Raw genomic sequence first — 20545 nt, 5'->3', positions numbered from 1 at the left:
CGTATTCTGTTAAGGGGAACCTGTTGTGGTGACCTGTTCCTGGATCTGGTAACTTAGTGCCGCTTCCCTTCGTCGAAGGCCTCTGCGTCGAGTGGCTTGCGAGGAGGAGCTACTTGGGTTGCAAGGCAAGGCGGGCGATAATATATGTCCCGGTCGGCTACCCGACTACCATCCTACGCGCGCGTTGCAATCCTGGAAATGACTTGCTGACCGACTCTCGTTGTTGTCCGGTTACCTGACTCTCATCCATCCATCTCGACCTTATCCAGTCCGGCTCACCGTCTCACCGTTCGCCAAACATCTCCCACTTGACCACATCTGACTGAATCTTACGCCATCAACCAAAGAACAGAACTGCTGGAGCCGCTTATCGTCGTACTCGCCGCAACGTAGTTTACGCCCCTCATTGAGGGCACCCCGTATATGAGCCCAGCATGGAGGCCCAAAATGATCCGTCGCGTATACTCGAGCAAGCGAGACAACATCTCGAGGCGTTGAAGCAAGCTGGACTTTCGCGCGAGGCATTGCTTGCACTTTTGGGGGAGGACGACCAGTCGAAGCAGCAACAACAATTACAAGTTCACCTATCACACCCGCCACCACCTCAGTATCAACCGCCACCGCCACCTCCACCAACGACGCAAGGAGGCATTGAATGTAAGATAGCTCAAAAAACACCGCCATGGCTGGAGGTCTGCCGGGGACGCGACTATTCTAAACCAGCATTGCTAACCAGCTCACTCAGCACAATTATCGCCCAGCTATGCCGTGCCAAATCATCACTTCATTCCCTCGCATCAAGTGCGGTCGTCAATTTCCTCGGTAGCGTCAAATAGCTCGGGACGGGAGAGCATCTTATCGACCGCAACAGCCGCTACCGCCCACAGCTCCGTCTCTTCGATTGGCGGCGGATCATTCGTGAAACCCACAACGCCGGCGTCGGCATCGTCAGAAGCAAAGTACTGGTGCACATCATGCGACAAGACTTTCAAGCGCAAATTCGACTGGAAAAGACACGAAGAAGAGTTCCATGAGAGATGGCGGAAATATCCTTGTCCCAATTGCAACCAGAGCTTTTGGGGACCCAACACCTTCAATCAACACCACAAGTCCGCTCATGGTTGCAAAACGTGTCCACATTCCGATGGCGTGGTCAAGTACATGAGAAAGAGAAGAGCCTGGGGATGTGGTTTCTGCGCCGCAATGCACACCAAGCTCGAGAAACATTACGAACACGTCGCAGCTCATTTCGAATCGGGCGCTCAGAAGGGAGACTGGATGCATTCTAACGTCATCTATGGCTTACTACACCAGCCGGCTGTGTTAGAAGCGTGGAGAGAATTGGTGACCAGGAAGCAGGGCAAGTTCAATGGCCACCAGCCCATGTTCAGCTGGGGCATCGACAACACCGCCAGGCAGCAGGGCTATGTCGAAGGTGAAAGCCAAGGCCAGCTGCAAGATTTTCTCGAATTTTTCGATGGGTCCAGCGAGCAAGCAGCCCGAATCACGCAGTGCGCTTGGGGATATTGTCACGTTGTTCTGAAGCCGAAGAATGGAGATTCTATGCCGCCTCCGGAATCTCGAAGCGCACCACCACCACCACCACCACAGCAGCAGCGACAGCAGCAGCATCAACAACAACAGCAACAACCTGATCCATGTTCGCTCAGCCGACAGGTCACCATAACCTCTCAACGTGGTGGACTACGGAGAGTTGCATCGACTTCGTTGATGCCCATCAGCAGGCAGCCCAGCCGACGGGTCTCATCAGCAGATTTCCGTGAATCTATGCAGATGCAATACACAAGTCCTGTTGAGCAGAACAACCCATACCAACAACAATTCATGGTACAGCCCCAGCCCATTCCGTCACAGTCGTTATCACCTCAACCAATGCAGGTGGACACTATGCAGATGGGGCAATCCATGAACACACGGCCCTTGTCATTGGACAAGGAACTCCCACCAGCTCCTCTGCTGGCATCGCCTATGGATACCACACCCATGGACGTCGATTTCAACATGTACGACAGCAGCGAACAACTCCTAAAGCCGCCGTCATTGCAGGACTGGCAAAGCTTTTCGAGTGCGCACAGTTTCTCAGATACCCAAAGTTTATCAAGTGCGATTTTCGAAGAACAGGCCGCTATAGCGGCACAGCAGCAGCATCTGACTGCACATCAACAACACGGCATGCCCATATCTTGGGATGAGCTCAACCATTACGGTGGACCTCAGCACCAGCAGGGCTGAAATTCCTTTGAGTATGTACAACACATGTGTCTATATATAATGAGAAAGTGGGATATATCTGCTTGGGTGCATATATATAGTAGCCTTTAGGCGCTTGGCTAGGCTTAGTCAGGCTTGACTACATTACAGCTGGTTGTGCTGGATATAATGTAATGATACCAATACCATAGTGTTGAATGATACCTTTATTGAAGTCTGTTATATGCACAGCTTGCCATCACTTGATACATTCTTGAGACGAAATTGCATCTGTACGCACGGAAACGAAATCTTCGTCATTATTGGTTTATTCGGTGCAACTGATCATATCTGCAGCTCCACACTAACTCAACGTATCTCAATAACGGGTGCAATACCCATCAGCCCTTATGCCACTAAATGTGGTGACAATTGAGTTTCGCGATGCCTTTGTCTCCGTTTGCGAAATCAATGCTAAAGAAAGCGCTATCTCAGGCGAGTTGGTCAATCGAGGTCTTTCAAAACGGCAGCCGCATTCCTGATTGCTAGTGTCCATCCATCTACACTTTTTCAAAGCTGATGACTATCTAATAGAGCACGAAGGCAACACACAGATGGACACAAGCAAAACACAAAACCAAACTCAGCAGCCCATCCCCAGTATGTCCCACAACAACCCAACACCACCGCCGTCTACAAGTACAAGATCTCTCCAACCAAAACACTCCGCCTTACAATCTGCGACGGATGCGGCAGCTACCGTGGTCCCCCGCTGCTCGGTATTGATTTGACCAACTTGTCCCGAAACTGGTCAAGACAGTTTTTAGAACACTCGCGTTTTATTATTCTCTTATGGTGTTTACCCGACTTTGCCAAAGAAAGACGTAAAACGTACAGGTGGTATGGTGAGAATTCGTTGGAGAGAATTCCGCTGTTGACACCGACCGACGCGTGGGATCTGATTGCGTTTTCGGCCTTGATCTGGGTTTAGTTCAGTGCCGTCATGGCCATGATGGACTTTTGGGTGTGGGTGAGGAAGGAGGAGCATGTAAACGGCGTTGGCGCTGTCACTGGCAAGGACCTGCGAGAACGAGTAGTTCGTTCGTCTCCCGGGGCCTTCAAGTAGGCGAGAAGACGCCGTCCCACTCTGTTTCAGTCTTCGCCAGAATTTCATGCATTTCATGCCTCGCTCTCTTTCTGAATGGGCTGGGCGAAATCCTTCAGACGATTACAAGCCTCGCAGCCTGTGTGTCGGTGTGCCTGTATGGGCATTATGAGATCAAACACCGTTGTCTGCTTCAGTTGGGAGTTCTTGTATGGAGCAGTCCTCCTCATTCCCTACCGTTTCTTGAATCGGCGCCATGCTCGCTGTGAATTCTTCTTATGTCTAATGCACGAGCAGAGTCGTCTCCCTCCTGTAACTCTTTCTTGCACTGTAATCTGCGGAAGCCCCGCTCCAGATTCCCGAGGGTAGAATTGAGACCTTTCTCTCGATCCCGCTGGTCGAGATACTGGTAAAACAGATTACTGGCTGATAATTGCTCAACTTGGGTGTTTTGGTTTTTGTTTTTCTGGATGAGGCCTAGCGACAACAGTAAACAATTAGGGTAATGCCAACTACAGATCAATACCTTTGTTAGCCAGCGCAGCGGAACCAATGAGAAACCTCATAGCCAGATCTAACGTTCTCTTCTTATGACTGAGATAAACTTTAAAACTGTGTATTACCAGTGTCCGTACCAACAACGGATATCATTTCTTTCTCTGAGATCATTTTGTAGCAGGCTGGAAATGGTTGCCGAAGCACGCGCCAACGGACAACAAGAAGGCACACAGTCAACCAGTTAACAGCGATACATGGCAGCTCTGGCATCGCTACCAGGACATTTCTTCGTTTTCATGCTCGAGAAGGATCAACTGTGTGTTACTTGTTTGTTGGGTTATCGATGGAGCCCAAAACCTTACCTCACAAGAAGGGAAAGCCATCCGAGTTTTGGATCTCCAGTATAGTGCAGAGGCGACCAAGGCAGGTATTCAGAATAGTTTCAAGGTAAGAAAAGAGAAGAACAAACATCCTGCCACTGCTTTCACTTGTGACTCTTTATGTCCTTATTGTGGCTTTTGCGGCTGCTGCTTTCCAGGGCCCCGTTCGTAGAGGCCAAACAGAAACAGACAGCAAGCTTGAACCGGTACTGACAAAGCATCTTCACGAGCATTATGACGCCAGCCACGGAGCCACAGATCCATGTGGCATTTCATAGTCTTGGCTGCCTATATAATATATCTCATGACCTGCATCAATCTACTTTCATGCTCATCCGTGTTACCCGATTTGGAACGATGATGGAGCTCGGCACGGCACCTGACTGGCTGCAGCTTTTAGCCGGTCATATCAAATCATCCACGATTTCCGGGTTTAAGTCGTTGCCAAGGTAGTTGAAGTATCAATTGACAATATATCTGCAGTGAGATTTCTAATCCAAGTTCAACATGGAATGACTATAAGTTGTACTGGTGCCGCACAGGGGAACCGCCAGGATGACGCACGCAGTCTGTGTCGAAAGAATTTGAATCACGATTGATCGAGCTCTATCTGACTATCACGATGAAGAGTCTTCTAACATTGCTTGCCGCCGTCACTGCGGTCGCGGCAGCCCCACACTGTGAGTGTCTTCGTCTCCCGCCCTTTTGTTCTGCCACTGACGATTCTGCCAAGACACATTCCCCAAGCTCGCTGGCACAGCAGATTGGTCCTCGGCCCGTAAAACAGTCAACTGGCAGACCAACAACCCCGTCACCGATGTGACCTCGCCAGATATTCGCTGCTACCAACTAGCCCCTGGCAACGAGGGCGCAACGACACAGGAGTACAAGGCCGGCAGCACCATAACGTGGGTTGCAGCGCCGAGTATCTATCACATCGGGGCTTTGTCGGCGTACATGGCAAAAGCACCCTCGGGTACCAAGGCCGCTGACTGGGCTGGGGATGGTGCCGTTTGGTTCAAGGTCTACCAAGATATGCCGACCGTGTCGGGTAATCAATACACATGGCCATCCGAGGGTAAGAAGACATCAACCGACCAGTGGTGCTGTAATTGACACATACGTAAAGGAAAATCACAATTCAGCTTCACGATCCCCAACTGTCTAGAAGACGGCGAGTACCTGTTCCGCATCGAGCATGTAGCGCTTCACTCTGCTTCGACAGCTGGCGGCGCACAGTTTTACCTCTCCTGCGCGCAGTTGCATGTCACTGGTGGCACGGCTACTGGCAAGCCGACCGACTTGGTGTCTTTCCCTGGTGCTTATAAAGCGACGGACCCGGGTCTGCTGATCAATGTTTACAACAACGGTGGCAAGGCTTATCAGCCAGCCGGACCAAAGGTCTTTACCTGCTAGACTTAGCGAGATGCTGCTGCTGTGTGTGTGTTTTTTCCATGGTTGACCGAACACCGCCAAGAAGATAATTAGGACTCTGATCCGTGGGCAATGGATGTTGGTTCCTTAGAACAAATGGTATGTCAACAGCAAATGTCTGACCAACAACTTAATAGCTGTGCCGCACCCAGTCCAATGTAGTACAGGCGTTCTCTGAATGTCGAGTTGTAATTGAGAAATTGTTGAAGTGCATCACTCTCTTTCTTTTTCTTCTTATCCTCTCAATCCACTACTGCCTGGATTCGGCGGTTACGTTACAGTTCAGTGCGACCTTTTAGCATGGCACAGGAAAAGATCAGCTGGGGCGATGAAATTGCTATGTCACCCATTGTGATTACATTCGCAGATAGCTTTCTTTATCAACGCAAGCATATTGCCATTTCGGTTCGAGTTGGATATTTATTTGACCGGTGTAGGTCCACCGAGGCAAACACGGGTGCATCCACGTCAATTTCATGTCATTCAAGACATGAACGGTTCGTATTCTATGCGCAGACCTGTAATCATGTTGCGGGTGAACCCCATCATCTAAATCATCATGGTCCGCTTCCACAAACATACTCATAATCGATTCTTTCGATGCTTCCGCTCTGTGTACGTGTGCTTAAAATACGGCCAGAACTTCGTCGTCGAAGGTCATGTGTTGTGAGACCGAAATGGTGTATGCTCAGTTGACCAAGCTCAAATGGGATGATGTAAAAATATATGACATGCAATGAAAGACAAAATGATGTTTCGTGGCGGTGCTTAATGGCCCACAGGTTTGCTAGATACACTCAGCTCGACATGCAGGAAATCCCAAACTTCTGCCGTCATGGGTGGATGCGAGACCATTTTGAGAGCGTATCATATATGTGAGACCTGATCGTCGTTCAGGGCAAGTCCGTAGCCAGGAGAATCTTTGGAGAGGACTCCATGAGACTCTTGCTCCGGAAACATACATACTTGATACGTTTGCGGAAGGATAGCATTTCAGTAGCTCGTGGGCAGTCTTTTTCATACATTTGAATAATATAATCGCAGTTTAGAAGCAGTCGTCTTTGAGCCAGTAGGAAGCAGATTATTTGATCCCCGAAGCACTTCCATGGTTCTCGTGCAATGTTGGCAGCTTCAGGCAGAGAAATTAGATATGTTTGATGGAGAAATGTATGATGGATGCCTTGGATCCAGCGCGGCCAGCTTGGGACCAGGAGCCCCGTTCGGGAAACTCGGTGACCTATAGTCGGCTGCCCAGCGCCGCAACAACTCCAATGATTGCTAGGATTTGTAGAAACTACAATTCTGGGGTGACTGGAATATACAGTATGCGCTTGCCAAAAAAGGAAGGCGCTAATGCAAAGTTCACCAAAACTGACCTGGAACAATATGAACCATAGCGACATCCAGGCAGCGAGATAATGCAGGAATCAAGATTGTGGTATATTAGTCGTGAGCAACTCTACATACCTTGGAATGATCGAGATCGAGTGTTGCGACAGCCTTTAAATAACTTGAAACTTATATTACACGACCGGAGGAAAAAAACAAACAAGGATGGACAAGTTTGAGGCAAATCTCACCAGAGCCACTAACCCCGATGTCCGAGACCTGCTTGGAGCCATCGGACTAGTCATCAATAGTAAAGGTATGTTTGCCTGTCGCATTTCGACTATGATACGTTCCGTATTACTAGTTAGCTAGGTTAGTCTGACGTCAAACAGGTGAAACTCTGTACCATCGCGCCTTCGGACACCAATCACTGGCTCATGATGCACCGCCATTAGATCCTGACAGTGCCATCTTCCTAGCTTCAGCTGGGAAGTTCGTGACCCATATTGCTTGCCTTCAGCTCGTCGAGCGGGGGATTCTTGGTTTGGACGACTCGGTCTACAAATTCCTGCCGGAGCTCGAGAAGTTGGAGATCCTCTCGCCGTCGGCGGACCCAGATGTCAAGTTTACCCTCAGTCCGCAGGTCCGGCCAATCACCCTCCGCCATATGCTCACGCATTCGAGCGGCATCGGGAGCTGCGATGATGATCTGACAGAAGCTTGGCGTGCAGCAGTACCGCAGCCGGACTGGCCCGAGGGTACCCCCAGCATTGTTAGGAATCTCTCGACACCTCTACTGTGCCAGCCTGGAGAAGGGTGGGAGTACGGGCATAGTGTCCACTGGCTGCAGCCGCTGGTGGAGCGTGCGTCGGGCACAAAGCGCTTCACGGAATACATGGAAGAACACGTCTTCAAACCGCTCGGGCTGAATCACACGAGCTACGTACCGCTCACGCAGGAGCACATCAGGACGAAGTTGCTCCAATGCGTGAGACGGGAAGAGGATGGCAGCATCAGTGCTTGCAAGGAGGGCGAGCTGGCAGGGATAGCTTCCAGTATCACGGACGTGAAGAAGATGCTGCTCGATCTGCTCGGTACAGAGTCGAAGCTCCTGAGCAAGGACAGCGTGGATCTGCTGTTCTCACCTGCATTTGAAGCTGGAAGTGCTGGGCTGACGAAGATCCTTCACGACGAGGAGACGTTTGCGAAGACTATCGGACTCGGGGCGGAGGGAAAGCGAGCGGCAGTCAACTTTACAGCTGCTGGAAGTTTGGTGACAGAGGGGGTAGTTCCAGAGTCGAACTTGCCGGCAGGTACGCTGACCTGGAACGGATGGCCAAACCTGATATGGACGATCAACAGGGAGAAGGGGATCGCGACGTTGTTTGCGACGCAGTTAGTTCCGGTGGACGACGAAAAAGTCCTGGTCCACATGGTTGACTTCTTGAAGAGTGCGTGGTCGACGTTTGGTTAACCTAGAACTTAGTCTAGCTGTTTGGCATGGTGGCGGGGAAATTCTCGTAATCCTACTCCCTTAAGTTTCTTTTTCTTGACAATAGACGATAGATGAAGCCACTGACGCCAAGCTGGGTACCTGACATTTTGACGCGACATTCAGGCGGGCCGACCCCTGAGGATGCTGACGGCCGGCGCGACTACCCCGCCCCCGCATTTTGAGGAAAACGTCACTAACAGCCCAGCAAATCAGAACGCCAAACAAACAGCGGGAGCACAGCAGGCTGCAGCGACATCAGAATCTCGTCTGCCTTGCGAAGTGAACCGGGGGCCCATTTCCATTTGTCGCCTGAATCGAATCTATTCTGCAAGGTCGAACACACATATAGTACAGTACATACCATTCGCCCAGGCGAAATATCCTTTGTCACCGGCACGAGAGCTCGCAGCCCCGTCCCTGACCCCCCGTGCCCGATATCTGAGAATTGAGGATGGGCAACGAGAACAGCAGCATTGTCGGCGACGATACGCCACCACAGACCTTGGAGAGTCGCGATCTCAGGTCCGTCGCCAAGCTCATCAAGGATGGTCGCATCAAGCGCGTCGTCGTCATGACCGGCGCTGGTGTCTCTACAGCTGCAGGCAGTATGTGTTATGCCCATCTTGTCCACGTTGTCGCCCCGTCTCATTTTCATCCTGCCCCGCCCATCGCAATTGCTTCGCACATGGCATGGCATGGCATGACAGGACATGACATGAGTCTGACCCTCTCTATACAGTACCCGACTTTCGATCGCCAGACACCGGTCTTTACCACAACCTGGCCCGGCTCAACCTCCCTTTCGCCGAAGCTGTATTCGAGATAGACTATTTCAAGGAGAATCCCGAGCCTTTCTACATTCTCGCAAAAGAACTCTACCCCGGCAAATTCTACCCGACCATCACCCATGCCTTCATTGCGCTGTTGGCAAAGAAGAAGCTGCTGCGCAAGCTCTTCACTCAGAACATTGACTGTCTCGAGCGCCGCGCCGGTGTCCCGGGCGAGCTTATTGTTGAGGCCCACGGCAGCTTCGCAACACAGCGATGCGTCGAGTGCAAAACCCCCTATCCAGATAAGGAAATGCTCGAGCATGTCGAACAGGGCAAGGCGCCACACTGTATCGAGGGCTGCGGTGGCCTGGTCAAGCCCGACATCGTCTTCTTCGGCGAACAGCTACCCTCTGCCTTCTACGACAATCGCAGCGTACCGGCCACCGCCGATCTCATGCTTGTTCTTGGCACAAGCCTGACAGTCCATCCCTTCGCCAGCCTGCCGATGATGGCCATGGAAGGTGTGCCAAGAGTGCTGTTCAACAAGGAGAGGGTGGGAGATATGGGAACACGGACTGACGACGTCATTTGTCTCACGGATTGCGATTCTGGCATCCGGGAGTTGGCCGAAGAGCTGGGCTGGAAGGACGAGCTCGAGAGCATGTGGAGAGGCATCGTAGGCGAGAAAGAGGCGGCCAGGCAAATCGCACAGCTGCAGTCCTACGAAAAGCGCAAGGCCCAAGGCAACCACCAATGGGAGGAAGATGAAGTCGACAAGTTGGCCGAGCAGGTGGAGGATAAGTTGGAGCTGTCTGAGCAATCTGAGACCGGCACTGGTGCTAACCAGGCGGCGCAGGTTGAAACTGAGAAAGCAGCGACAGGCACAACGCAAAGCCAAGAAGAACGCCAAGAAGAACGCCAAGAAGGCAGAGGCGCGGAAGGTGCTGCGTCAACGGACTCGAACAATCCTGCGCTCGGTCCTGCGATATCGAGTGGCGAGGGCCTGCATCAGGAGTCTAGCAGCCATGAACCTGTACCGAGGATTGAAGACGCCGGTATCCCAGGATCTGATAATGCGGACAACAAGACCGAGACGGAACAAGATCACGAGCCGGCATCGTACAGCAAACAAGTCGTGAACGAAACCGACCACGATGAGGTCGCTCCTGCAAGTGGCAGCGGAGGCGGGTCCGTCTTATAGAGCACGAGTAGGATGACTGACAGACTCGGTGGACGGTCCTATATACCCATAAACTGCATTGACTTCACGCCGTGATGCCTCGTCATCCATGTACCATTCTGGACTTAACATTAGAAGAACTGGACATGTATGCCGACGTCTACGCGTCCCAATTTCGTGCCTACGCCCGCTTGAAGGAGACCAGTAAGGAGGCACTGTCTGTCTGTCAAATGCTACAGATATGTCCTTCAAGCCCGAAATTCCTGCAAGCCCCTCGCGACAAATGTGCAGTAAGATAAGACTGTGGTTCCCGCACAGAGCCCTTGTTAAAGAATAGATTCTCAAGGGACATCGGGAATGCCTTGTATAAATCCGGCGAAAGATGGCAAGGATGACGCAGGACATTGACTCTCTGTACCGCATGGGGACAATTAGGAGATATAAGGAGAGAGAACCATCTCCGTGACGTGCTGGTGTATTTCTACTGGCTCGTGACGGTGCCCAATCCGGCACACACCAAAAGATTCGTCGAAGCGCTGAGCGAGAGCAAGATGGGAAGAGAATTCGCGCCACTGAGCAACGAGAAGCAAATTGATTTCATGGTGGATTACTATGATTATGAGAGACAGCACAGATATTGTTGCAGACCCTAAATTTGGCGACGAACATACCCCTAGCTCTGTTGACCTAGGCGAGGATGAGGCCACGTCCCTAAGTAGTCCTGGCGCAAGTATTCACAACCTTCCCGAAATTTGCAGGTGTATACGAAGTTCTTCTTTTTTTTTCTTTCCCGATTTTCTTTTTCACCTCTCTTCCTCTTTATGCATGCAGCACAGGTCCAACCTCCATATGAGATGACCTCTATGCAGAGTGATTGTTATTCTGGACTCGTATAGGTATGCTGAGGTCCGACTTAGCTCTGAGAGGAAGCTGTATCGAATCAGAGGTATGAAGTTTTATTGAAGCACAGAACATCGATCACAGTATGAACTAGGCTATAACACATTCTCGTGTGATCATTCTAGCAGGAAAAAGACGAGTTCGGGGCACAAAACAACGGATCATGTACTTCTAGGGTAGGTGTAACAAGGAAAAGTCCCATCCACAAAGACTCGAACAGGTTGCTTTTTCCTGTGGAATTCACAAGCGCTACTTCGCCGCCACGATACAACCCAACAAGTCCGTGACAATCACGAACCCAAAATTTCCTGACAACGAGAACATCCAAACTCCCCGGCCACCCAAACTCCTGCAACTTATAATCAAAGCCCCGAGTCCTCCTGTTGATACTCACTCGTAGCATAAAAGCTCCGCCACTGCGTACACGTATCCTCGAAAGCAGTCAGTTCCGCTTCACTAATGAAAGCCGCCTGCTCGTCCCGCCGCTCCACAAAGTCCACGCTCAGCCCACCGCTGACGTGCCAGGCAATGTGACAGTGCAACAACCAATTCCCCGGGTTGTCAGCCCGGAACGCCACGACCAGGTATCCCAGCCCGGGCAGCATGGTGACGTCGCGCCGCGTGGGGTTGTCGAAGTTCAGAGACGCAAGGTCCGACGGGTCAAACAGATCCGTCAGCGGCCCCAGCTGGCCCGCGGCGAGCAGCGCCAGGAGCTGCGCGAGCGAGAAGGGCACGTTCAGCGGCGCCGACCGGCCGAGGACCAGGAAGTCGTGGCCGTGCAGGTGCATGGGGTGCGGGACCGGCGACAGGTTCTGGATGATCCAGTACGTCCAGACGTCCTCCTGGTCGACGACGACGACGTTCTCACGCCGGGGCAGCGACGCCGCGTCCCCCTCGAGCACGTACTCGAGCACCGGCCTGTCCCACTGCACGTCGATGGCGCTCCCGTTCACGAACCACGTCACTGTGCTGGACAGCGGCGGGAAGCTGAGCGTCACGGGCAGGTTGTCGTTGAGCAGCACCGCCGGCGTGATCTCCGTCACCGAGGCGGCGCGCGTCACGATTGGCACCAGGTCGTCCCGGTCGTTGCACAGCGAGTCCGCCGGCGCCGTGCCCGGGTCCGTGGGAAGTGCGTCCGCCGCGCCATCGTAGCGGAAGACGGCGGCCGGCGCAACGTTGTCGGACGCCCCGCAGAGCCCCGTGCTCGATAGCGTCACGTTGAACCAGTAGTTGTCCACGGCCTCGGTGGCCTCGATTATCACGTCGTACCTCTGCCCCACGCCGAGGAACACGTCGCCGGCTACGACGGGCTCGACGGGCACGAAGTCCGTTGCGATGATGGTGAACTCGTGCCCCACGAGCGAGACCTGGAAGTTGTGCTCGATGGAGGGGTTGATGAGTCTGAGGCGGTGCTTGGCCCCCGGTGTCAGTGTCACGATGGAGTACTGTCCCAGACTGGGATCGGCCGGGTTGATGTTGGTGCCGTTGAAGAGGACATTATCGCTGTTCGGCGGCAAGGGCTGGGTCTGCGTGAGCCGCACGCCCTGGTCAGCGGTGAGATGGTAGTAGTCGAAGATGGGATAGACGCCGAGATCTACGTCGTAATTGGCGGAGGCGGGGCCGTTGATGTGGATCGAGCCGAAGACGCCATTTCCGTACTGTGCTGAGTGATGCGAGTGGTACCATGATGTTCCTAGGTTAGGAGGCTTATGTCAGAAAAGGTGAGATCGACAACAGATCGAACCCACTCACCGTATTGGGTGGCCCTAAACGTGTACGTCTTGGACTGACCGGGGGCTATTGGGCATTCCGTGACGCCGTTAGCGCCGTCGTGGATGTTTGTATGATGTTGACGGAGACCATGCCAGTGGATAGATGTCCTATATACATCAGCATGATACGCGTCACAAATTTCGTCAAGGGGGCTCACCCGTTAGTCGTCATGCTGTTGGTAACCGTTATAACCAGAGTATCGCCCCAGTCAGCGTACAAGGCCGGGCCTGGATACTGATTGTTGATGAGCATGACCTTTTCCTTGACAACCCCGTCAGGTCCAGTCCAGTTGTCGGCCTCGATCACATCGAAGTCAAAGGTCCTGGTGACACCCTCGGGCGTCGATAGCTCATAGTCTGTGTTGATATCGAAACCATCGCTCCAGCAAGCCCGGTTGTCTGGAGTGTTGCAGCTTGCAGACTGCCGAAGTTCGATGGGCCCAGTAGCTGGGGCCGCTGTGACGGCCGCCAGGAATGAGAATATGGGGATGGCCCCTGCGAGGGTAATTGCGCGCATTTCTGAGTGGTACAGATATTCACCAGCCGGTATTATAGTGGTAACTCCCAACAGTAGGCAACCAATCAGAATCCAACGTGGTTATTGGGAGTAACATCAAAACCGCCTTATTGTGAATTACAATCTGTCCCGTAGGTTACGCCCATTTATATAAGATTCAAAGCCGGGTATCATTCTCTGCGTATATACAAACCAAGCTTGACAACCCTTGCAGACACTCAGTCTGATAGTCCTTATCTTTCCTACCCATGTCCTATTCATTGCAGAGAGTTACGTGTGAACTCATTTCATTTCTGCAAGGTTTGGTTCTAGAGGATAAGGTATCGCAGGTTTGTTGGTATGTTGGACAGTATGTACGCAAGGGCATATGCTTCACCCATCGATATTTTGAGTGGCCATCATCGAAACGGCCATGCACGTAGGCCGCTATAACGCGTGTGCCGGCCGGCACCTGGGACTTTTGAAAAGCAAAAGTGAATGGAGTATGCAGCAGTTCAGACTATAGATTCCCAGCATAATCTCTGCACGTTTCATTGCACGAACCATTGTTTTGGGCTACCTAACCATGATGAGGACGGTTGTCGCGAACTGCATGCCTCATGTAGGATTGCTAGGTTGGCCAGAACACTGTTGGGAGATGTATAGCCATCTCATTCGACAAGGCTTAATGCCATATATTTCCAATGGACCCAAGGAATCGATAGCCAAGATGTCCGGTCCTGTTCACCATGTGTCTCCCTTGCGATCGCTACTAACTATACTCTTCAGCTGTGCAGATGTGCCTCAATAAAGTCCCTCGCACCAATCATAATTGATAAGCCACGGTCGATATTACGTCAAGTCACAGAAGTCGTCGTCAGTGTTTGACTGATTCAGGGCGAATATATGCAAGTCAGACAGTAATTTTCTACTAGTTGCACCTCACCTGTCAACGGTGTTGCATTGCATTGCAGCTGTCTGCGTTTCTATGCGGCACTGGTATTTAGCCAGAAGCATGCAGGTAGAGGCGCCGCCAAGCCAAGACTATTGCATACATGCCAATGCACTTGTGGCACGACACATTCTAATTGGGATCCAAAGTTACCCTCCGCGCCAAAAGTGGTCCATAGGCTATCCAGGAGGATTTTGAACTGGATTTGTCTATTTGATAAATGGTCAAAAACCTTGAAACCATTCCAAGTTCCCCAGGAATGCAAACATGCTGGGCGAGTCATTTCAATAGTGAACGCATAGCACTTGGTGCCTGGGTCAGGAGCCACACATCTTGCGTTGCTGCAACCGTTCTCGCAATCAGCGACATGCCGCTGAGATCTTGGGTTATCTATTCCTAATCGTACAAACCGTCTTCAATAGAGCCGCCAAGCTCGATTTGGTCTCCACGAACAACGGCGTAAAGTGGTCAGCCTCGACCTTACACGATAAATGGAGCCTTCACCTTTGTGAAATCTCTTCACCTCCGCGGTTTCTGCGGATCACCAGGCATGGTGACTGTCAACATCTTAGCCAACCTTTCGTCAAAGTCAACCAGGATATTCAGGTACTATCCTTTGTCCAAGAGATTGTCTATGCTATGAGAATTTTCCGTATCCAGCCGCAGAGTAAGAGACTCCAAATGCTCAACGGTGGCAAGCGCAGAGCACACCTCGTGCCATGTAGATATATCGTTTGGCCATCGCGGTAAGGGCGTCAAGGAAAATCCCAGTCAGGCCAGAAGTTTAGTTTCAACTTTATGGCAAGATTTAAACACCTCATTTAGGCTAGCAAGTGTGGCCGCTGAACCGCAACGAAGCAATGCAGGGTGGTGGCGAGATCGTGGACCACAAAGCTGACCGAGGTTGCCTCTAGATTCGAGACACTCGAAGTATCCGAAAATAGTATCAGAATACTCCGAGAATGCACATAAAATCCACACTGATACTCACAGTTGGCGACACACTAACAGCATGAGCAAAAAGTGAACTACGTTTTCCTATAATCTCGTCCACCCCCTGAAATGGTTCTTCACACTTGCAATGGTGATACCAATTTGAATCGGGCTTGCTCACCCATAACGGACTGGGTATGCGCCAGCTCAAAGTCGGGGAGATTCGACCTCGCGCACTCCTCCTCGTAGACGTCGGGCTATGTGTGAGCTGTTGTACATGGTGCGTGTGGTTAAAGAAGAAATGCGTGCTGAGCGGGACCGTCTTTGACCACATATTTGTGTAAATGATGTTGCCCATTTCCAGCAGCAATGTCAAGAATTAAGCCGATTGATGCCCATTCCTCGAATCTAAACGAGTACTATTTGTTTGATCGTCAGGTAGTATTGGTCGGCTGGTCCATTTGACTTGAAATATCAATATTAAGAATACGTCCCCTAGAACAAGACAGAATCTCGTGACACGATATGATCTCGAACTAAGGTGAGTAGCATGAAAAACAAGGTCAGAAGAGAAGCTTCAAGCAACAAAGACGAGATTTGGGATAGGTCAGTATTATAGACAGTGGCTGCATTAATGCGGCACCTCATCGCCGAGCCAGCCCACCATCAAATCTAGCAACCAGCGGTTCCGTTCACTCTGTTCAAACCGCCACAACCGTAAAGCCGCGGTCGAACTCTATTGTGACTGCACTGGAAGAGAACCATTAAATTATCGTCCTCGACCAAAGACTATATAAGACATTAACACTGCTCAATTAACACTCCACGAAGCCACAGGTCATAATGGTGTAGCGGTTATCCACGCACACCTATGACCATTATCATTATCTCATTAACATTATCTCCTGGCTGATTCGTCCCCCTCTAGCCACCCTTCTTTTTGTAGGTTGGGTTCGAGATGCGGAATCTGGTCCTATAGCGTCTTTTTCATGTTTTCTTTTTCAGCCTTTTCAAAAAAAGGGAATGGCGGCTGACGCGAACATGAAGCAATGCTAATAATGGTATTGTCCTCGCATATTGGTTTTCTTCGCAGTTCTAGCCGTCATGTCCGTCTAGACACCGGGCGTCGTGAAACCAGGGAGATTCGGCCAATTGCCAATGCCAGCAGGATCGCCTCCTATCCTAACCCAAGTTGCATGGCTTGGCGTCGGCCCGTCCAGAACAAACATCTGATACCAAGCAGGAGGGCTCACATTAGCAGTTGGTGGTGCCTCAACTGTGCACTGATTTCCACTGCAGCTGACGGCCGGGAACAGTGTCCGTTGGCCCATGTTATTACCATGCGTAGAGCCCACAGCGGCGAGTAGAGATACTCTGATAGCGCCAGTGAATGCGGAGGTCAGGGTGAAGGATACGGTCTCGCCGTAAGCCCAATCTTTGTTCTCAATAGTGAACGTTGGCTTGGGGGCACCTGAAAGTATGTAGTCGGGTGAGAAGTACTCCAATCGGTGTTCCTGAACGTTGACGTCATCTTCCGGGTCAGAGCCAGAAACAAGGATTCGGCCGTCATTCATGAGGACCGCCTCCGAGTGATACAGTCTAGCGATCGTGCTGTTTGCTAATTGCGTCATTCGTTCGCCAAGGGGTTTCGTGGGGTCATATAACACGGCTCCCTTGTTAGGATTAGTTGCTAAGCCAAAGCCAGCGCGTCCATTGTAGGCTCCGTTCATGATCACGTAACGACCATCTGGCAATGCGACCATGCATGAGACAACTCTAGTGGAGGGCTTTTCTTGTTAGTACAAATGTCATTAATTTATTGGTTCCCACTTACCATTCTTTCGATGGACCATTCGGCACCAGCCACGTCTGGCTGAGTTCGGATGCAATTGTCCAAGGCAAAGTTCGCGCCATCAGTAGTTCCACCACAAACCAGAACCTCCAGAGGATCGGTGTATGGTGCATATTGGGGCAAAAGAGCCAGTGTACCTTGCAATGGATAGTTCCTTCCAGAGTCTGGGTTATTGACGGCGCCTGGCATCTGAGGTAAAATCCTGATCGTGCTGAAATCAACCTGGGAGATGATTCTTGCCTCATTATACTGCGCAAAGAACATATTTCCAGATGGAAGAACCGCTGCGAAGGGGTATGAGTTGACCTTGATGTTCGTTTCTTCGAGATAATCGAGATGTGTTGCTGCCGCCACGCCTGCAGGCCTGGGCAAGACTTCAGCGCTGGGCACCATAGGACCGTCGGAACCGTTCTCACCCCCAACGACGAAGATGCTTCCATTAGACATCATGGTCGCTGTTGGATACCATCTTGGGTCCAAGAGGCGGAGTGTTGTGACATCTTCCTCCCATTGCGTTGTGCCTTGGACCCCTAGACTAGAGTTTGGTGTGAAGAGACGTACACCATGCAAGTCCTCTAGAGCCCAGCCTCCAATATTGATCTGGCGTCCGGATTTGTCTGGAAGTACAAGTGAAGCAGAGCAGAACACATCGGTCTTGAGCTGCAGTTCACGGAAGGCGGTCCCATAGTCAGGTGCGAGACTGGGATCAAACTCAAAGGAACCTGTGCTGTTGTTCTCTTTCGAAGTTCCATGCTTCTCAACAAATACCACCTTTTCATTAATGCCGACCGTACTAATAAGAGGGATGATCGGACTAGACATGATGAAATCGTAGCTTCCGGCAGCAGCCCCTTGAGCATATGACCAAGTCGTCAATGTGTCACCAGCCCATCGATAGTATGACAATCGATTGCCGCCACCTTTTCATTACGTTAGTGGGTAACTTACTGCAGAGTGGTGGATACTACTCACCGCATAGATGTGTGGGATCACCAGAGCATGGGACATTGCAATCCGATTCTGGTTGTAGTGTATCACGGCCCTGATTGACAACATTCGCGATGTCTCCACAAACTGCAGGCCTTGGTCAGTCCCGCGATCGTAACAAATTGCAGAATTAGTACCTACAGCATTGGTAGCCATACTCGAGACCACCTGCCTCGTAGCCATAATTGCTGCATCCCGCTATGCAGGCAGACACTGTTGCGTTTTCCAAGTCTATCGACATCCAGGGAAGCGTTCGTGCTGCGATGTCATCCCTAGAACTTCTCTCAGTATATAGCATCTCAAAGTAAGATTCTCTTAAACTTACAGGATGCAGCCAACATATTCCCAAGCACCAGGAAGATCGGTTGTTTGAGGTTTTGGTGGCTGATAGATCACAAGCGTGGCATTAGAGTAAATTGAAAGGCGACTACCTGCACCACACTTTTCGGACGCGTCACCAGAGCATGCCATGCTGCAATCCGTATCTGGAACGATCGCTGCACCATTACGCAAGTAGTTATCACAGAAGCATTGCGCGGCATATTCCATACCGGCGACACTATATCCAAGACCAATGCATGCATCAACACATGATTCAATCGTCAGGGTCTGGCTGTCCGGTTGCTGGTTCAGAAAAGCACGTCCGCTCGAGCCTTCACTGTAGCAGCCCTGGTATGACCAGTCTTCAGGAAGAAGAACAGCAGTGCCTGAGCCTGTTGGGGACGGCACTGCTGTTGCTGAAATAGTGGAAGTCGGACTCGACCCAGAGCCAATACGGGACCATACACTCAGCCGACTAGATCCGCCACAAACCTCTGAAGAGTTGCCATTGCAAACCATCGAGCAGCCATTGTCGACTTGGGCTCCGCCATTAGAGTATACTTGACCACAGTAGCATTCACCAGAATATTCCGTTCCCGCAAGAGGATAACCGGCGGAGCCACATGCTGCAGTACATAATTCATTGGTCACTAATGGAGTGATAGTCAGCAACATAAGTCATCAGGTCAATGTCAGTGTCAGTGGAAGCCAATTGGCCAAGTGAAACCTACTCGTAGCAGAGCCTCCGGGTACCTGGGCTCCATATGTAAGGGTCCTTCCGGGCCCGTCACTAAACTCCAATTAGCGAAGAAGTCTTTCAGAAAGCAAGGCACGTCGTACCTGAAGCATCCCTCATAGGCCCAACCGTCAATAGGTGCTGGAGGAATAGGTTCTGATACTGCACCGCTGAATACACTTAGTCTGTTGCCTGCACCGCATGGCTGGGTAGCATCTCCGGCGCAAGCTACAGAACAATCCGTGTCAGAAACTTTGGTCGCAGCTTCGTCGACCTTCTCTCCGCAGTCTTGGCACCTGTATCAGCGGGTGTTTTCGAGATGCAGGGCAACTCACGTACAGCATTCTGATCCATACTCTGTCCCAGCGAATGGGTAGCCCCTGTCCATGCAGTACAGGATACAACTCTGATCGGTCATGGATGTGCCATTATTATATTGATCGAGTGGAAGGGCTCTCCCATCCAGGTTATCGCTAGACAAAAGTTGGCAATTGGAAGACAGGTAAACTGTGGCGTTGACTTACACATAGCATCCGACATATGTCCAGTTGTTTGGCAGATCACTTGGTATTGATATTTGTCTCGGTAGCAGTCTTGATGCAGCCCCCTGACACAGATTAAACCCGATGCCTGCATCGATACAGATGTACTTACATGGACGAATATGGACGCAACACTCAAACTCTGGAGAAGTGCCATCATGTCGAGCGTAGTCTACGAGTGCCTTGTTGCTGCTCGATGGCATTTTCGGTGAAGGACAAGTCGGATATATTAGACGCAAAATCCCAATAAGGCTTGCAGAAGCTGAATACGAGATTCTTCAGACCGTGATCGTCTGACATCCTCCACAGGCATGATTTACCGACATCGTAAGGTTATTATCCATATTTCCGGACCTGGAACTCGTGTCTGGATTCCAAAGGGTATCGCCCACTAGCCGCAATTGGTATTATCGCCATGGGCTGAGAAGATAGGATACCACGTATTTTCAGTGACATGATGGGGAATGTTCATGAAAATGCGAAAGGACTGTTGGTCAAGCTTGGAAACTACGAATGTATGATTAGACGAGTGGAAATCTGCATATATCCCTGACCGCATGATGGCAGAAGTATCGGTACATCTGCACGCCGGAGATGTAAACAAGCTTGATTGGAACGTTGAACAAGGTATGCACGCGCCGTAGTCAGGGGG

General features: G+C 51.1%; 7 protein-coding genes across 7 annotated transcripts; 4 read left to right on the top strand and 3 right to left on the bottom strand.

Annotated features, from left to right (window-relative positions):
* Positions 1-28: 28 nt before the first annotated feature.
* On the top strand, positions 29-2312 carry BKA67DRAFT_92194 (uncharacterized protein). Its single transcript, XM_046109545.1, has 2 exons — positions 29-657; positions 746-2312. Exons 1-2 carry the CDS (start codon positions 435-437, stop codon positions 2251-2253), a joined length of 1731 nt encoding a protein of 576 aa, XP_045952563.1. The 5' UTR covers positions 29-434; the 3' UTR covers positions 2254-2312.
* Positions 2313-3070: 758 nt separating this feature from the next.
* Positions 3071-3985, bottom strand: BKA67DRAFT_541039 (uncharacterized protein; the record flags this gene model as incomplete). Its single annotated transcript, XM_046100864.1, has 4 exons — positions 3071-3429; positions 3554-3793; positions 3843-3920; positions 3952-3985. 4 exons carry the CDS (start codon positions 3983-3985, stop codon positions 3071-3073), a joined length of 711 nt encoding a protein of 236 aa, XP_045952562.1.
* An 831-nt stretch (positions 3986-4816) lies between these two features.
* Positions 4817-5610, top strand: BKA67DRAFT_541038 (glycoside hydrolase family 61 protein; the record flags this gene model as incomplete). Its single annotated transcript, XM_046100863.1, has 3 exons — positions 4817-4874; positions 4928-5272; positions 5324-5610. 3 exons carry the CDS (start codon positions 4817-4819, stop codon positions 5608-5610), a joined length of 690 nt encoding a protein of 229 aa, XP_045952561.1.
* Positions 5611-7046: 1436 nt separating this feature from the next.
* BKA67DRAFT_583046 (beta-lactamase/transpeptidase-like protein) lies at positions 7047-8532 on the top strand. The gene is made up of 2 exons (XM_046104044.1): positions 7047-7273; positions 7350-8532. Exons 1-2 carry the CDS (start codon positions 7183-7185, stop codon positions 8429-8431), a joined length of 1173 nt encoding a protein of 390 aa, XP_045952560.1. The 5' UTR covers positions 7047-7182; the 3' UTR covers positions 8432-8532.
* Positions 8533-8903: 371 nt separating this feature from the next.
* BKA67DRAFT_491411 (DHS-like NAD/FAD-binding domain-containing protein) lies at positions 8904-9889 on the top strand (the record flags this gene model as incomplete). The annotated part of the gene is made up of 2 exons (XM_046096984.1): positions 8904-9057; positions 9192-9889. Coding segments are annotated over 2 exons (852 nt in total), but the record flags the coding sequence as incomplete, so codon positions are not given.
* A 1775-nt stretch (positions 9890-11664) lies between these two features.
* Positions 11665-13989, bottom strand: BKA67DRAFT_631195 (multicopper oxidase; the record flags this gene model as incomplete). The annotated part of the gene is made up of 3 exons (XM_046105595.1): positions 13233-13989; positions 13055-13182; positions 11665-12995 (listed from the first exon to the last, which is right to left on the bottom strand). The coding sequence occupies exons 1-3, from the start codon at positions 13589-13591 to the stop codon at positions 11665-11667; spliced, it is 1818 nt and encodes a 605-aa protein (XP_045952558.1). The 5' UTR covers positions 13592-13989.
* Positions 13990-16567: 2578 nt separating this feature from the next.
* Positions 16568-20050, bottom strand: BKA67DRAFT_541034 (copper radical oxidase; the record flags this gene model as incomplete). The annotated part of the gene is made up of 10 exons (XM_046100862.1): positions 16568-17242; positions 17290-18227; positions 18280-18381; positions 18436-18566; positions 18620-19265; positions 19347-19405; positions 19456-19639; positions 19691-19824; positions 19876-19958; positions 20006-20050. 10 exons carry the CDS (start codon positions 20048-20050, stop codon positions 16568-16570), a joined length of 2997 nt encoding a protein of 998 aa, XP_045952557.1.
* Between the last annotated feature and the right edge of the window lie 495 nt (positions 20051-20545).

This window comes from Truncatella angustata (assembly GCF_020726525.1).
Source record: "Truncatella angustata strain MPI-SDFR-AT-0073 chromosome Unknown BKA67scaffold_10, whole genome shotgun sequence".
NCBI lineage: Eukaryota > Fungi > Ascomycota > Sordariomycetes > Amphisphaeriales > Sporocadaceae > Truncatella > Truncatella angustata.
Note: the sequence above shows the minus strand (reverse complement) of the source record. Positions and strands in the feature narration are given on the sequence as shown.

Coding starts and splice junctions, on each gene's coding strand:
- BKA67DRAFT_92194 (XM_046109545.1), top strand. CDS start 435: ATGGAGGCCCAAAATGATCCGTCGCGTATACTCGAGCAAGCGAGACAA. Junction 658..745: donor GACGCAAGGAGGCATTGAAT/GTAAGATAGCTC, acceptor CAGCTCACTCAG/CACAATTATCGCCCAGCTAT.
- BKA67DRAFT_583046 (XM_046104044.1), top strand. CDS start 7,183: ATGGACAAGTTTGAGGCAAATCTCACCAGAGCCACTAACCCCGATGTC. Junction 7,274..7,349: donor ACTAGTCATCAATAGTAAAG/GTATGTTTGCCT, acceptor GACGTCAAACAG/GTGAAACTCTGTACCATCGC.